The 16,611-nt window shown below is 38.3% G+C and overlaps 1 protein-coding gene across 7 annotated transcripts in view; it reads right to left on the bottom strand.

Moving 5' to 3' along the window:
• Positions 1 to 16,611, bottom strand: part of CFAP70 (cilia and flagella associated protein 70) — a 149,140-nt gene that overhangs the window by 49,525 nt on the left and 83,004 nt on the right. For 6 of the 7 annotated variants that reach the window (XM_049854878.1, XM_049854877.1, XM_049854881.1 and 3 more), the window contains exons 16-17: positions 14,963 to 15,094; positions 12,222 to 12,347 (exon numbers count right to left, since the gene is read on the bottom strand). In XM_049854878.1, coding sequence (XP_049710835.1) covers positions 12,222 to 12,347; positions 14,963 to 15,094 — 258 coding nt within the window. The remainder of the gene's footprint in view (positions 1 to 12,221; positions 12,348 to 14,962; positions 15,095 to 16,611) is intronic. The other variant, XM_049854880.1, reaches the window with a different exon arrangement.

The raw sequence follows: 16,611 nt of genomic DNA, 5'->3' as shown, positions 1-16,611 counted from the left end.
ATGTTTCAACAAACAGATGCAGCACTGGAGGTGCTCACTCGTCTATGCCAGGAAATATGGAAGACAGTTTCCTGGCCAACTGACTGGAAGAGGTCCATATTTATGCCTATTCCCAAGAAAGGTGATCCAACCGAATGTGGAAATTATAGAACAATATCGTTAATATCACACACAACCAAATTTTGCTGAAGATCATTCAAAAATGGCTGCAACAGTATATCGACAGGGAACTGTCAGAAATTCAGGCCAGTTTCAGAAGAGGATGTGGAACCAGGGATATCATTGCTGATGTCAGATGGATCCTGGCTGAAAGCAGAGAATACCAGAAGGATGTTTACCTGTGTTTTATTGACTATGCAAAGGCAGTCAACTCTGTGGATCATAACAAACTATGGATAACACTGAGAACAATGGGAATTCCAGAACACTTAATTGTGCTCATGAGGAACCTTTATATGGATCAAGAGGCAGTTGTTCGGACAGAACAAGGGGATACTGATTAGTTTAAAGTCAGGAAAGGTGTGCTTCAGGGTTGTATTCTTTCACCATACCTATTTTATCTGTATGCTGAACAAATAATACGAGAAGCTGGACTATATGAAGAAGAACTGGAAATCAGGATTGGAGGAAGACTCATTAACAACCTGCGTTATGATGATGACACAACCTTGCTTGCTGAAAATGAAGAGGACTTGAAGTACTTACTAATGAAGATCAAAGACCACATCCTTCAGTATGGATTATGCCTCAACATAAAAATCCTCACAACTGGACCAATGAGCAACATCATGATAAATGGAGAAAAGATTGAAGTTGTCAAGGATTTCATTTTACTTGGATCCACAATCAACAGCCATGAAGCAGCGGTCAAGAAATCAAAAGACGCATTACATTGGGCAAATCTGCTGCAAAGGACCTCTTCAAAGTGTTGAAGAGCAAAGATGTCACCCTGAAGACTAAGGTGCACCTGACCCAAGCCATGGTATTTTCAATCGCATCATATGCATGTGAAAGCTGGACAATGAATAAGGAAGACCGAAGAAGAGTTGATGCCTTTGAATTGTGGTGTTGGCAAAAAATACTGAATATACCATGGACTTCCAAAAGAATGAACAAATCTTTCTTGGGAGAAGTGCGGCCAGAATGCTCCTCAGAGGCAAGGATGGCGAGACCGCGTCTTACATGCTTTGGACATGTTGTCAGGAGGGATGATTTCCTGGAGAAGGACATCATGCTTGGCAGAGTACAGGGTCAGCGGAAAAGAGGAAGACCCTCAACAAGGTGGATTGACAGAATGGCTGCAACAATGAGCTCAAGCATAAGAACGATTTTAAGGATGGTGCAGGACAGGACAGTGTTTCGTTCTGTTGTGCACAGGGTCTCTAGGAGTCGGAACCGACTCGACGGCACCTAACAACAACAACATGCAGGGATGTTTCAACATTAGAAAAACAATTAATGTAATCCATCACAGAAATAAAAGACAAGAACCACGTGATCTTATCAATTGATGCAGAAAAGGCATTTGACAAAGTACAGCACCGATTCATGATAAAAACTCTCAGCAAAATAGGAATAAAAGGGAAATTCCTAAATATAGCAAAGGGCATTTATACAAAGCCAACAGCCAACATCATCCTAAATGGAGAGAGTCTGAAAGCATTCCCCTTGAGAATGGGAGTCAGACAAAGGTGCCCTTAATCACCACTCTTATTCAATATTGTGCTGGAGGTCCTAGCCAGAGCAATTAGGCTAGATAAAGAAATAAAGGGCATCCAGATTGGTAAGGAAGAAGTAAAAGTATCTCTATTTGCAGATGATATCTTATACACAGAAAACCCTGAAGAATCCTCAAGAAAATTACTGAAACTAATAGAAGAGTTCAGTAGAGTATCAGGATACAAGATAAATATACAAAAATCAGTTGGATTCCTCTACACCAACAAAGAGAACGTCGATGAGGAAATCACCAAATCAATACCATTTACAGTAGCCCTCAAGAAGATAAAATACTTATAGGAACAACCAGAGATGTAAAAGACCTATACCAAGAAAACTTTAAGACACAACTGCAAGAAGCCAAAAGAGACCTACTAAGTGGAAAAACATACCTTGCTCATGGATAGGAAGATTCAACATTGTAAAAATGTCTATTCTACTGAAAGCGATCTATAGATACAATGCAATTTCGATCCAAATTCCAATGACATTTTTCAAACACCAACTTCATATGGAAGGGAAAGAGGCCCTGGATAAGTAAAGCATTACTGAAAAAGATGATCAAAGTGGGATGCCTCACAGTACCTGATTTTAGAACCTATTATACCACCACAGTAGTCAAAACAGCCTGGTGCTGGTAGAACAACAGATACATAGACCAATGGAACAGAATTGAGAATCCACACATAAATCCATCCACATATGAGCAGCTGATATTTGACAAAGGCCCAAAGTCTGTTAAATGGGGAAAAGACATTCTGTTTAACAAATGGTGCTGGCATAACTGGATAACTATCTGCAAAAAAATGAAACAAGATCCATACCTCACACCATGTACAAAAACTAACTCAAAATCGATTAAAAACCTAAATACAAAATCTAAAACGATAAAGATCATGGAAGAAAAAATAGGGACAACACTAGAAGCCCTAATACACGGCATAAGCAGTATACAAAACGTTACTAACAATGCACAAACACCAGAAGAGAAACTAGATAACTGCGTCTAATCTCCAAAATCTACATGATACAGGAAAACCTCAATAACAAAAAGACAACCCAATTAAAAAAGTGGGCAAAGGATATGAGCAGGCACTTCACCAAAGAAGACATTCAAGCAGCTAACAGATATGTGAGGAAATGCTCAACGATTATGAGGCATTAGAGAAATGCAAATCAAAACTACAATGAGATACCATTTCATTCCAACAAGGCTGGCATTAATCCAAAAAAACACAAAATAATAAATGTTGGACAAGTTGTGGAGAGACTGGAACACTTATACACTGCTGGTGGGAATGTAAAATGGTACATCCACTTTGGAAACTGATTTGGTGCTTCCCTAAAAATCTAGAAATAGAACTACCATACGATCCAGCAATCCCACTCCTTGGAATATATCCTAGAGAAATAAGAGCCTTTACATGAACAGATATATTCACACCCATGTTCACTGCAGCACTGTTTACAATAACAAAAAGATGGAAGCAACCAAGGTGCCCATCATGGATGAATGGATAATTATGGTATATTCACACAGTGGAATTCTACGCATCAACAAAGAACAATGATGAATCTGTGAAACATATCATAACATGGAGGAATTTGGAATGCATTATGCTGAGTGAAATTAGTCAGTTGCAAAAGGACAAATATTGTAAGAGATCACAATTATAAGAACTTAATAAATAGTTTACACACAGAAGAAAATATTTTTTGATGGTTAGAGAGTGGGGAGAGAGGGAGCGAGGGAGGTATTTACTAATTAGATAGTAGACAAGAGCTATTTTAGGTGAAGGGAAAGACAACACAATACAGGAGACGTGAGCACAACTGGACTAAACCAAAAGTAAAGAAGTTTCCTGAATAAACTGAACACTTTGAAGGCCAGAGTAGCAGGGTGGGGGTCTGGAGACCATGGTTTCAGGGACATCTAGGTTAATTGACATAATAAAATCTATTAAGAATACATTCTGCATCCCACTTTGGTGAGTGGTGTCTAGGGTCTTAAACGCTAGCAAGGGGCCTTCTAAGATGCATCAATTGGTCTCAACCCACCTGGAGCAACGGAGAATGAAGAACACCAAAGACACAAGGTAATTATGGGCCCAAGAGACAGAAAGAACCACATAAATCAGAGACTACATCAGTCTGAGTTCAGAAGAACTAGATGGTTCCTGGGTACAACCAATAACCGCCCTGACAGGGAACACAACAGGGAATCCCTGATGGAGCAGGAGAGCAGTGGGTTGTAGACCTCAAATTCTCGTAAAAAGACCAGACTTAATGGTCTGACTGAGACTAGAAGGACCCCAGAGGTCATGGTCCCCAGACCCTGTGTTAGCCCAAGACAGGAACCATTCCCAAAGCCAACTCTTCAGATAGGAATTGGACTATACTATAAGACAGAAAATGATACAGGTGAGGAGTAAGCTTCTTGGCTCAAGTAGACACATGAGACTATGTTGGCAGCTCCTGTCTGGAGGGGACATGAGAAGGCAGAGGGGGACAGAAGCTGGCTGAATGGACATGGGGAATACAGGGTAGAGAGAAGTGCACTGTCTCATCAGGGGGAGAGCAACTAGAAATACATAGAAAGGTGTATATAAATTTTTGTATGAGAGACTGACTTGATTTGTAAACTTTCACTTAAAGCACAGGAAAAAAAAAAAAAAAGAATGAAAACACATCATACCAAAACCTCTGGGACACAGCAAAGGCAGTGCTCAGAGGTCAATTTATAGCAACAGATGCACACATCAAAAAAAAAAAAAAAAAGAAGACAGGGACAAAATCAAAGTGTTACCTGCACAACTCAAACAGAGAACAGCCAAAGAAGCCCAAAGCCACCAGAATAAAGAAAATAACAAAGATCAGAGCAGAAATAAATGAAATAGACAATAGAAAAACAAAACAAAAAAATCAGCAAAGCCAAAAGTTGGTTCTTTGAAAGGATCAACAAAATTGACAAACCAGTGGCCAAACTGACAAAAGAAAAAGAAGAGAGGATACAAACAGCCCAAATAAGAAATGAAATGGGGGACATTATAACAGACCCAACTGAAATAAAAAGGATCATAACAGGCTATTATGAAAAACTATACTCCAAAAAATTTGAAAACCTAGAGGAAATGGACAAATCTCTAGAGACACACTACCTACCCAAACTAACAGAAAATGATGTTGAAAATCTGAACATACCCATACCAAGAGAAGAGATTGAAAGGTTAAAAAAAAAGTCCTTCCAATAAAAAAAGCTCTGGCCCAGATGGCTTCACTGGAGAATTCTACCAAACATCCAGAGAAGAATTTATACCAGTACCACCCAAACTATTTCCAGACATAGAAGAAGTGATACTTCCAAATTCATTCTATGAATAGAGCATAACCCTGATACCAAAACCAGGCAAAGACACCACAAAAAAGGAAAATTACAGACCAATATCTCTCATGAATATAGTTGCAAAAACTCTCAACAAAATTCTAGCTAATAGAATTCAACATCATATTAAAAAAATAATACACCACAACCAAGTAGGATTCATATCAGGTGTGCAAGGATGGTTCAACATTAGAAAATCAATCAACGTAATCCACCACATAAATAAAAGTCACATGATCACCTCAATCGACACAGAAAAAGTATTCAACAAAGTCCAACACCTATTCCTGATAAAAAGTCTCAATAAAATAGGCACAGAAGGGAAATTTCTCAACATAACAAAGGGCATCTTTGCAAACCAACAGCCAACATCATTCGTAACGGAGAGAGGCTGAAAACATTCCCCTTGAGAACAGGAACAAGACAAGGATGCCCTTTATCACCACTCCTATTTAACACTGTGCTGGAAGTTCTAGCTACAGCAGTAAGGCAAGGAAATAAATAAAAGCATCCAAACTGGTAACGAAGTTAAACTGTCCCTATTTGCAGATGATATGATACTATACATAGAAAACCCAAAAGACTCAATGAGAAAACTACTGGAACTAATGGAAAGATTCAGCAGAGTGGCAGGACACAAGATAAACATACAAAAATCAGTTGGATGTCCATACACCAATAAGGAAAACGATGAAAAGGAAATCAGGAAAACAATACCATTTATAATAGCCTCTTAAAAAATAAAATACTTAGGAATAAATCTAACCAGTGATGTAAAAGACCTATACAAAGAAAAGTACAAACACTACTGCAAGAAACCAAAAGAGATCTACATAAATGGAAAAATTTACTATGCTCATGGATAGGTAGACTCAACATTGTGAAAATGACAATCCTACCCAAAGCAATTTACAAATATAATGCAATCCTGATCCAAATACCAATAACATTCTTTAAAGAGATGGAAAAACTAATCGTTAACTTTATATGGAATGGGAAGATGCCCTGAATAAGTAAAGCACTACTGAAGAAGAAGAATAAAGTAGGAGGACTCGCACTACCTGACCTCAGAACCTACTATACAGCTTCAGTAGTAAAAAGAGCCTGGTACTAGTACATTGACAGATCCATTGACCAATGGAACAGAACTGAGAACCCAGATGTAAATCCATCCACTTATGGTCACCTGATCTTCGACAAGGGCCCAAAGTCCATCAAATGGGGAAAAGACAGTCTTTTTAACAAATGGTGCTGGCAAAACTGGATGTCCATTGCAAAAAAATGAAGCAGAACCCATACCTCACAACATACACAAAAACTAATTCAAAACGGATCAAAGACCTAAAGATAAAGCCAAAAACTATAAAGTTCATAAAAGAAAAAATAGAATCAACACTAGAGGCCCTAATACATGGAATTAACAGGATACAAACCATAACAACAACACACAAACTTCAGAAGATAAGCTAGATAACTGGGATCTTCTAAAAATTAAACACTTATGCTCAGTCAAAAGACTTCACCAAAAGAGTAAGAACCTACAGACTGGGAACAAAATTATTGGCTATTATAAATCAGACAAAGGTCTAATCTCTAAAATCTACAGGAAAATCCAATGCCTCTACCACAAAAAATAATCCAGTTAAAAAATGGGCAAAGGAAATGAACTGAACACTTCACCAAAGAAGACATTCAAGTAGCCAACAGACAAATGAGGAAATGCTCCGATCACTAGCCATTAGAGAAATGCAAATCAAAACCAAAATGAGATACCATCTCACCCCAGCAATGCTGGCACAAATCATAAAAACAGGAAGTAATAAATGCTAGAGAGGCTGCTGGTGGGAATGCAAAATGATACTACCATTTTGGAAAACGATATAGTGCTTCCTTTGAAAGGTAGAAATAGAAATACTGTATGATCCAGCAATTCCACTCCTAGGAATATAAGAGCCATCACGTGAATAGAAATATGCACACCCATGTTCACTGCAGCATTATTCACAATAGCAAAAAGATGGAAACAAACTAGACGCCCATCAACAGATGAATGGATAAAGAAACTACGGTACATACACACAATGAAGTATCACACAATGATAAAGAACAATGATGAATCTATGAAGAATCTCATAACATGGATGAATCTCAAGGGCATTATGCTGAGTGAAATAAGTCAATCACAAAAGAATAAATATCGTATGACACCTTTACTGTAACAATAGAGGGTCCCAGACAGAGCTGGAGAAAAATGTAGAACAAAATTCTAACTCACAAAAAAAGACCAGACTTACTGACCTGAGAGACTGGAAAAACCCCAAAAGTATGGTCCCCGGACATCCTTTTAGCTCACTGATGAAGTCACTGCCAAGGTGCACCCTTCAGCCAAAGATTAGATAGGCCCATAAAACAAAATGAGACTGAAGGGGCACAACAGCCCGGGGGCAAGGACTAGGAGGCAGGAAGGGACAGGAAAGCTGGGAACCCAGGGTTGAGAAGGGAGAGTGTTGATATGTTGTGGGGTTTTTAATCAATGTCATAAAACAATATGTGTACTAACTCTTGCATGAGTTTGTCCTGTTAAACCTTCATCTAAAGTGCAATTAAAAAAAAAAATAGACATATACACATCCATGTTCTTGGCAGCATTATTCACAACAGCAAAAAGATGGAAGCAATTTAAGCACTCACCAACAGATGAATGGATAAACAAACTATGGTACATACATACAATGGAATACTACTCAATGATAAAGAACAATGATGAATCTGCGACACATTTCACAACATGGATGAATCTGGAGGGCATTATCTTGAGTGAAATAAGTCAATCACAAAAGGACAAGTATTGTATGAGACCACTATTATAAAAACTCATGAAAAGGTTTACACAAAGAAAAAAACAATGTTTGACAGTTAATGAGGGAGGAGGGTGGTGGGGAGGGAAAATTTTTTTTAGATAGTAGATAAATGGTAACTTTGGTGAAGGGTAAGACAATACACAATACTGGGGAAGTCAGCACAACTTGACCAAGGCAAAGTCATAGAAGTTTCACAGACACATCCAAACTCCCTGAGGGACCGAGTTACTGGGCTGAGGTCTGGGGGGACCATGGTTTCTGGGGACATCTAGCTTAACTGGCATAACATATTTATAAAGAAAATGCTTTACATTTGACTGTGGAGAACAGCATCTGGTGTCTTAAAAGCTTGTAAGCAGCCATCTAAGATACATCTACTGGTCCCATCCCTCCTGAAGCAAAGGAGAATGAAGAAAACCAAAGACACAAGGGAAAGATTAGTCCAGAGGACTAATGGGCCACAACTACCACAACCTCCACCAGACTGAGCCTAGAACAACTAGATGGTGCCTGGCTACCACCGCTGACTGCTCTGCCAGGGATCACATTAGAGGGTCCCAGACAGAGTGGGAGAAAAATATAGAACAAAATTCAAATTCACAAAAAAGAAAAAAATACCAGACTCGCTGGTCTAAAAGAGACTGGAGAAACTCCAAGAGGATGGCCCCCTGACATTGTTTTAACTCAGTATTGAAGTCACTCCCAAGGTTCACCTTTCAGCCAAAGATTAGACAGGTCTACAGGGCAAACAATAACACACATGAGGAACGTGCTTCATAGTTCAATCATGTATACAAGACTACTTGGGCACCACCAGCCCAAAAGCAAAGACCAGAAGGCAGGAAGGGACCAGGAAACCTGGATGGATGGAAACATGGAACCCGGGGTGGGTAAGGGAAGAGTGCTAACACATTGGGAGGTTGGCAACCAATGTCACAAAACAATTTGGGTACTAACTGTTTAATAAGAAACTAATTTGCTCTGTAAACTTTCACTTAAAGCACAATAAAGCAAAAAGAAATCAGAATACTCATACATTGATGGTGAGAATGTAAAATGGTGCAGCCACATTGGAAAACAATTTGGCAGCTCCTCAAAAAGTTAAGCATACAGTTACCGTAAAAAACCTGTTGCCGTCGAGTGGATTCCGACTCATAGAGTTACCATATGACCCAACAATTCCATTCCTAGGTATCTACTCAAGAGAAATGAAAACATATGTCCACACAAAAACTTATACACCTTATACATCAATGTTTAAAAAAAAAAAAGAGATGTTTATATCATCATTATTCATAATACCCAAAAAGTAGAAACAACCCAAGTACCCATCAACAGATAAATGGATAAAATGTGGTATATTCATACAATGGAATATTATTCAGCCACAAAAAGGAATGTAGTACTGGTACAAGCTACAACATAGATGAACCTCAAAAACATTATGTAAAGTGGAAGAAGCCAGATACAAAAGGCCACATTTATGATTCCATTTACAGGAAATGGCTAGAGTAGGCAAATCTATAGAGACAGAAAGTAGATTAGTGGGCCTGGGGCAGAGCAAGAGACAGGGAATGGAGAGTGACTATTAACATGTACAGTGTTCCTTTCAGGGTGATGAAATGCTCTAAAATTAGATTGTAGAAATATTTACACAACTCTGTAAACATATTAATTGCCACTGTACAGTTTAAATGGGTGAACACATGACGCATGAATTATATATCAATAAAGCTGCTAAAAATTATAAATGGAGGCAAATACTCAGACCATTTTTCATGTAAGTTTAGTTAGATTATGATACATGTGATAGGCAGTAGTAAGAGAACTAGAAAACCCAACTGTCATTCATAACACATTCTGAAGGCTCAGTAAATGTTTGCAAAATTTGTTAAATACAGGTTTTATTTTATAAATTATTTCCGGTAAACTTTCTTTTTGGTATACAGCTCTATGAACGTAGCTATCCCGTTAACATATGTATAGACTCATGTTACCACCACCACAATCAACATACAGAACAGTTCCATCACCCAGAACACCCTTCCACTCGCCCGTTATAGTTATCTCCTCCCCTATCTATAACCCTTGACGATCACTGGCCTGCTCTTCACCATTATAGTTTTGTTTTCTGAGAATGTCATATAAACAGAATCTTAAATTACATAACCTTTTGAAACTAGCTTCTTTCATTCAGCATAATACCTTTAAGATGCATCCAAGTTGTTGAGTATATATTAATAGTTCATTCCTTTTTACTGCTCCCTAGTATTCCATTATATAGATATACCATAGTTTGTTTATCCATTCACCCACTGAAGGACATTTGGGTTGCTTCTGATTTGGGCAATTATGAATATGGCTGCTATAGACATTTGTGTACATGTATTTGTATAAATATAAGATTTCATTTCTTTAGGAGTGGGATTGCTGGGTCATACAATAAATGTATAAAAAACTGTAAAATCGTTTTCCAGAGTGGCTGTATCATTTTGCACTCCCGTCAGCAATGTATGAGGGTTCCAGTTGCTCCCGTATTCTCACCAAGACTTGGTATTGTCAGCATTTTTCATTTTAATAAGTAGTATCTCATTGTGGTCATAATTTGCATTTCCCTAATGGCTTATGATGCTGAGTATCTTTTCATGTGCTTATTTGCCATCATGACGTGCTCTTGAGTGAAGTGTCTGTTCAAATTCTTTTTTTAATATTATTTATATTGTTGTGGTTGAGAACATACACAGCAAAACATACACCAGTTCAACAGTTTCTATATGTACCATTTAGTGACTCTGATTACATTCTTCAAGTTGTGTAACCACTCTCACCCTCCCTTACTGAGTTGTTCCTCCCCCATTAACATAAATTCACTGCCCCCTAAGGTTTCTATCTAATATTTGGAGTTGTTTTTGTCAGTTTGACCCCATATAGATAGTTCTCAAAAGAGCATAATGCTCAAGGCAGACGTTTTTTACTAGTTAACCTAAACTACTGCTTGGTTTTAAGAGAACTTCAGGGGATATTTTTGGTTTAAGGTTTAAAGATTATCTTAGGAGGTGAAGGAATTTACAGAGACTGCACCGAAATTCAGGCTGAAATTTAGCCTCATGCCTTCCCTCGGTACCATGTGTTTTCATGGGAAAGAATCTCCCTCTTAGTCAAACCTGACAACAATTGATCTCCTCAAAGGACTGCCTTTGTTTTTACTGATTAATTTGTAATTTCTTTATTATCTTTTTTACTTCTTTCCTTGGATTATTTTGTTGTTTATGTTCTTTTTAAGTATTTAGTTCTTTTAGTTTCAGTCTATATTTTGTATTAATAAGCTTGTTTATCGTTATTAAAAAAAATTATCTCAGGGCAATAATTTCAGGGGTTCATCCAACCTTCATGGCTCCACGATGTCTGGAATCCATGAGAATTTGAAATTCTGCTATGGATTTTCACCCTTTTGATCAGGATTCTTCTATGGAATCTTTGATCAAAATGTTCAGTAATGGTAGCAGGGCACCAACCAGTTCTTCTGGTCTCACGGCAAAGGAGGCAGTAGTTCATGGAGGCAGTCAGCCACGCACTCTGTCTCCTCCTCCTATTCCTGACTTTCCTTCTTCCTCTGTTGTTACAGGTGAATAGAGACCAATTGTTGTGCCCTGGATGGTCAACGCAAGCTTTTAAGGCACTGCGCATCGAACTAGGAGGTAGAATAGAAGCACTAAACATGTTAAGCCATTATCTGTTCAAATTCCTTATCCATTTTTCAACTGAGTTGTTTGTTTTCTTATTGTTGAACTTTAAGAGCTCTTTATATTCTGGTTGCAAATCCTTTGTTAGATACATGTTTTGCAATTTTTTTCCTAGTTTGTCGTTTTTCTTTTCTTTCTCCTAACTGTCTTTAAATGAGCAAAAGTTTTTAATTTTGATGAAGTTCCATTTATTAAATTTTTCTTTTATGGATCATGCCTTTGGTGTCATATCTAAGAACTCTCAGGTTAGAAAGATTTTTCTCCTGTTTTCTTTTAAAATTTGAAATAATTTTATGTTTTACATTTAGATATATGATCCATTTTTAGTTAAGTCAGGCTTAGGTTGAGGTTAATTTTTTTTTTTTTTCATGTGGATGAAAAGCAAATGGCCATATTTGTGTGGGTCTATTTTTGGATTCTATCTGGTTTGATTTTAAACAGTGTAAAACTACTATTTATTATACCCATGTTACACAAATAAAAGTAAAAACAATCACTGGGAAGACGTTTAATTACCTCTTCATAATATACTGCTGCCATTTCAAAATTCTCATTGACTTCTGCTTCAAATGCAAAGAGTCGGAGCTGTTCACTGCTTGTATGAATGGTTGAAATAGCACCTTGGATATCATCTGGCATGACCTTATCAACGTCAAAGATGTTAGGCAGACAAAATGAAGCAATTCAAGCAGAGAGTCTTTATAAGAACAGGCTGCATATGAGACTAGTCATGGAGTCTAAAATTATATTGAGGTTTCCTATGGTCTTGCCAATATAGTAAGAGAATGTGAGTGAACCAAGAGTGAAAGAGAATATCAAGCTCATGAAAGTGAATAAAAAATTGCTTATGGATGAAACTGTTCTCCTCAACCTGTAGGGCAGTCCAAGTCCTTAGGCAGGTCACCTCTGGCCTCAAACAGCTTCCTTCATTGTCTTTAGTGTATAGAACAAAAATATAACTTTCCAGGTGCCATGGCATGAAAAAGGTTGGCAAGCGCTTGCTAGGGTCTTCAAATATCAAGAAACAGGAAACTAAGAGTAACGTTTTGGGGGCCGGATCTATGCTCTGAGTGGTATACAGACTGACAGACCTTACAAAGGAGGCATTTTAGAAATAGCTAGAAGGGTAGGAGGAAAATCAGAAAAAAACTATATCCTATACACCCAGATGGGAAACCAGATCTGGTGTCATTCGTAATCTCCTAGGGCAGAAGCTACGGCCAAAGAAGACCTCCCCTCAAAAATAAAATAGTATCACAATGACTTTTACAAGTAGAGTTGCTAAGGAATGTGGAAAGTAAAGCCAAATTTGAGACGGCCCCAAGACAGCTTGTGACCATTGATGAATGCCTCTGTTTTTTGTTCTTTAGTTTCAATGTCCTTGATCTCTAAATCCCTTCAGCAACACTTCTATGCCCAAACCAGAAATTCTATACCTCCAATCCCACTATCAGAACCTAAATTCCAAGCCTTCACCTTTTTTGACCCTTGTTCCTAGTTGCCATCAAACTGGACCGAACTCATGACAACCTCATGTGCAACAGAACAAAACGTTGCCCAGTCCTGCGCTAACTTCATGATCGTTGGTACCCTAAAACTGTTGAGTTTACTGAAACGTTCACTTCCAATAGGCCCAACACTTACAAAATTGATCATGCTGGACTTCATGATTACCCCCACATACTACTTTCACCCAGCACACTCAAATCCCATTCTTGTCCTTCTCATGCACCTGAGAACCCCCAAATTAAAACAATCCTACGATCTGACTTCTTTCTCTTCTTCATGAGCTGTTAACTGGCCCTGAGGAAAACTGCATAGACAGAGATATCCAAGCTGCCACAGACTCTTCTGGCATCCAATATTTGCTTAAAACCTTTAATACACTCAGCAATCTATGTACTTGCCTTGTTCGGTGACATCTATTATGCTATGCAGTATCTAAATTTTCTTCTCTTCAAGCTTTTCATTCACCCTTATTCTCTGCACTTTCAATAAAGACCTTACTTCACAGAGGCAATAGAAATCATTAGGCAAGATGTCCCTCAACTTTTTAACCGTACCTAAATTATTTATTTCTGCACTCACTGCATCTCTTTCCTTTTAGTTCCAGTGGAAGAGGCTCAATGAAGTTGCTATGTAAAGGTTAATAATAATCTCCTTACTGTCAAATCCAATGAAAACTTCAGATTTTGCTTTTCTTAAACTCCTGCCAGTATTTGACAATGTTGACCAATTTTTCCTTAAAATTCTCTTGGCTTCTATGACACCACTGTCTTCTGGTTCTTTTGCCTCTTTAACAATTTCTCTCATCTCCTTCATCAATTCTTTTTCTCATATGTCCCTTAAGTACTGGTGTTTCTTAGAGTTGCACTGTCAGCTCTACTTTCTTTACTCATGTCTTTCTCAGGCAGCCTCAACTATTACCATAGTTTTAACTATATGCTCATGCCTCCCATCCCATCTCTAGGTCAGATCTCTCTCTTGAGCAAGACACCACTGGAGCCAATGTTCAAAACCGAATTCAACATCACCTCCCTCCTGCCAGATCTACTCATGTTGTATTCTTTGTCCTAGTTAATGTACTACCAGCTAACTCAGTCATCGAGCCTTAAACTTAACAATCTTTGACTCCTCTTCCTCCTTACTATGCAATAACTAGCTAACATCACCACTTTCACCTCTAGCCCATCCTCCATATTGCTGTGTTTTTTGTATAATGTCAATCTGATCACACTATACTCTGCTTAAAATAATTAAATTTACTGCTCCGTGCCACTTATGAGGAAGAAGTCAAAACTTCTTTGTATGGCATACAAGGCCCCTGTCCATACTCCCAGCTCTCTCATCAGGAACTGATCCCTAGCTTCATCTCCTGCTTCTTTACCCCAACCTCTAGTCCTGAAGAAAAAATTAGAATTGCACATGTCCATAGAAGAGAGTAACTTTTCTTTCACAATTTACATAGCTGATTATACCTATTTTTGACAATTCCATTACATTTCTGACAGTTATGAAATTTATTTTTCTAGGAAGATGAATGAGCATGCCTCCTTGTTCTCCCCCAAATCTGCCTCGTAACTTAGACAGTATTTTATTCATCTTTGTGTTTTCAGTGCCTAGCACAGAGCAGACCTCCCAATAAATGTTTGTTGAATGAAGAGGAAAAGAAGCAAGCAAGCAAGGAAGGAATCATCCAGAGGAGACCCTGATGTTCTATGGATAAAAGGAAGGGCTCTCAGTTCTCAGGCACCTACCTGGTTTAGGGCCACATGCATCTGATCCACCAGGAACACATACAGCTCACTGATAAACGTCTGCAGTTCCTCCTGGCTTTCAAATGATGTCGTCTTTAAGTATTTCTCTCTCACAATCTTTACCACAGCATGCTGCAAGAGACACAGATCACCCATGGGATAACACAGTCTAGCACCAGGCTAACAGCACAGTATGACTTGGACTGGCCTTATAGTCATTGAAAATTCAATGGGTGACCGATTTCTCCCTTGGTGACTCTTAGACTGTCGGCTCTCTGATTTTCTCCCAATCAGCATACTCTTTCTGACTTATTTCCTCAACTTCACCATTATCACTAATAGAGACAATGTGGGACCCATACCGTGTGAAGAGAATCATAAATCCAAAGAAAGCCTTAGCATTTATTGTTGTTGTTAGGTACCATCCAGTCAGTTCTGACTCATAGTGACCCTATGTACAACAGAACAAAACACTGCCTGGTCTTGTGCTACCCTCAAAATCATTACTAAGCTTGAGCCCATTGTTGCAGCCACTATGTCAATCCATCTCGCTGACTATCTTTTTCACTGACCCTCTACTTTACCAAGGATGATGTTCTTCTCCAGTGCCTGGTCCATAACATGTCCAAAGTATGTGTGACAAAGTCTCATTATCCTTGCTTTTAATGAGCATTCTGGCTATACTTCTTCCAAGACAGATTTGTTTGTTCTTCTGGCAGTCCATGGTATATTTAATATTCTTTAAAAAAAAAAAAATTTTTTTTTTTTTTTTACCAATACCATAACTCAAAGGCAACAATTCTTCTTTGATCTTCCTTATTCATTGTCCAGCTCTCACATGCATATGAGGCAATTGAAAACACCATGGCTTCGGTCAGGTGCACCTTAGGCCTGAAAGTGACATTTTTGCTTTTTAACACTTTAAAGAGATCTTTTGCAGCATATTTGTCCAATGCAATTTGTTGTTTGACTTCTTGACTGCTGTTTCCATGGGCATTCATTATGAATACAAGTAAAATGAAATCCTTGACAACTTCAATCTTTTGTTTATCATGATGCTGCTTATTATTGGTTCAGTTATGAGGATTTTTGTTTTCTGTATGTTGAGGTGTACTCCATACTGAAGGCTGTGGTCTTTGATCTTCATCAGTAAGTGCTTCAAGTCGTCTTCTCTTTCAGCAAGCAAGGTTGTGACATCTGCATATCGCAGGTTGTTAATGATTCTTCCTTCAAACCTGATGCCATGTTCTTCTTCATATAGTGCATCTTCTCAGATTATCTGCTCAGCATACATATTGAATAAGTATGGTGAAAGGATACAGCCCTGACTCATACCCTTCCTGACTTTAACCACACAGTATTCCCTTGTTCTGTTCGAAAGACTGCCTCTTGGTCTAAGTACAGGTTCCTCATGAGCACAATTAAGTGTTCTGGAATTCCCATTCTTCATGATATTATCCGTAATTCGTTATGATCCACACAGTTGAATGCCTTTCCGTAGTCAATAAAACACAGGAAAACATCTTTCTGGTATTCTCTGCTTTCAGCCATGATCTCTCTGACAACCCTCATTATACATCCTCACCTGAATCTGGCTTGCATTTCTGGCAGTTCCCTGTTGATGTACTGCTGCAACTGCTTTTGAATGA

Source organism: Elephas maximus, chromosome 16 (genome assembly GCF_024166365.1).
Source record: "Elephas maximus indicus isolate mEleMax1 chromosome 16, mEleMax1 primary haplotype, whole genome shotgun sequence".
Taxonomy (NCBI): domain Eukaryota; kingdom Metazoa; phylum Chordata; class Mammalia; order Proboscidea; family Elephantidae; genus Elephas; species Elephas maximus.
This window is presented reverse-complemented; position numbering and strand designations above follow the sequence as displayed.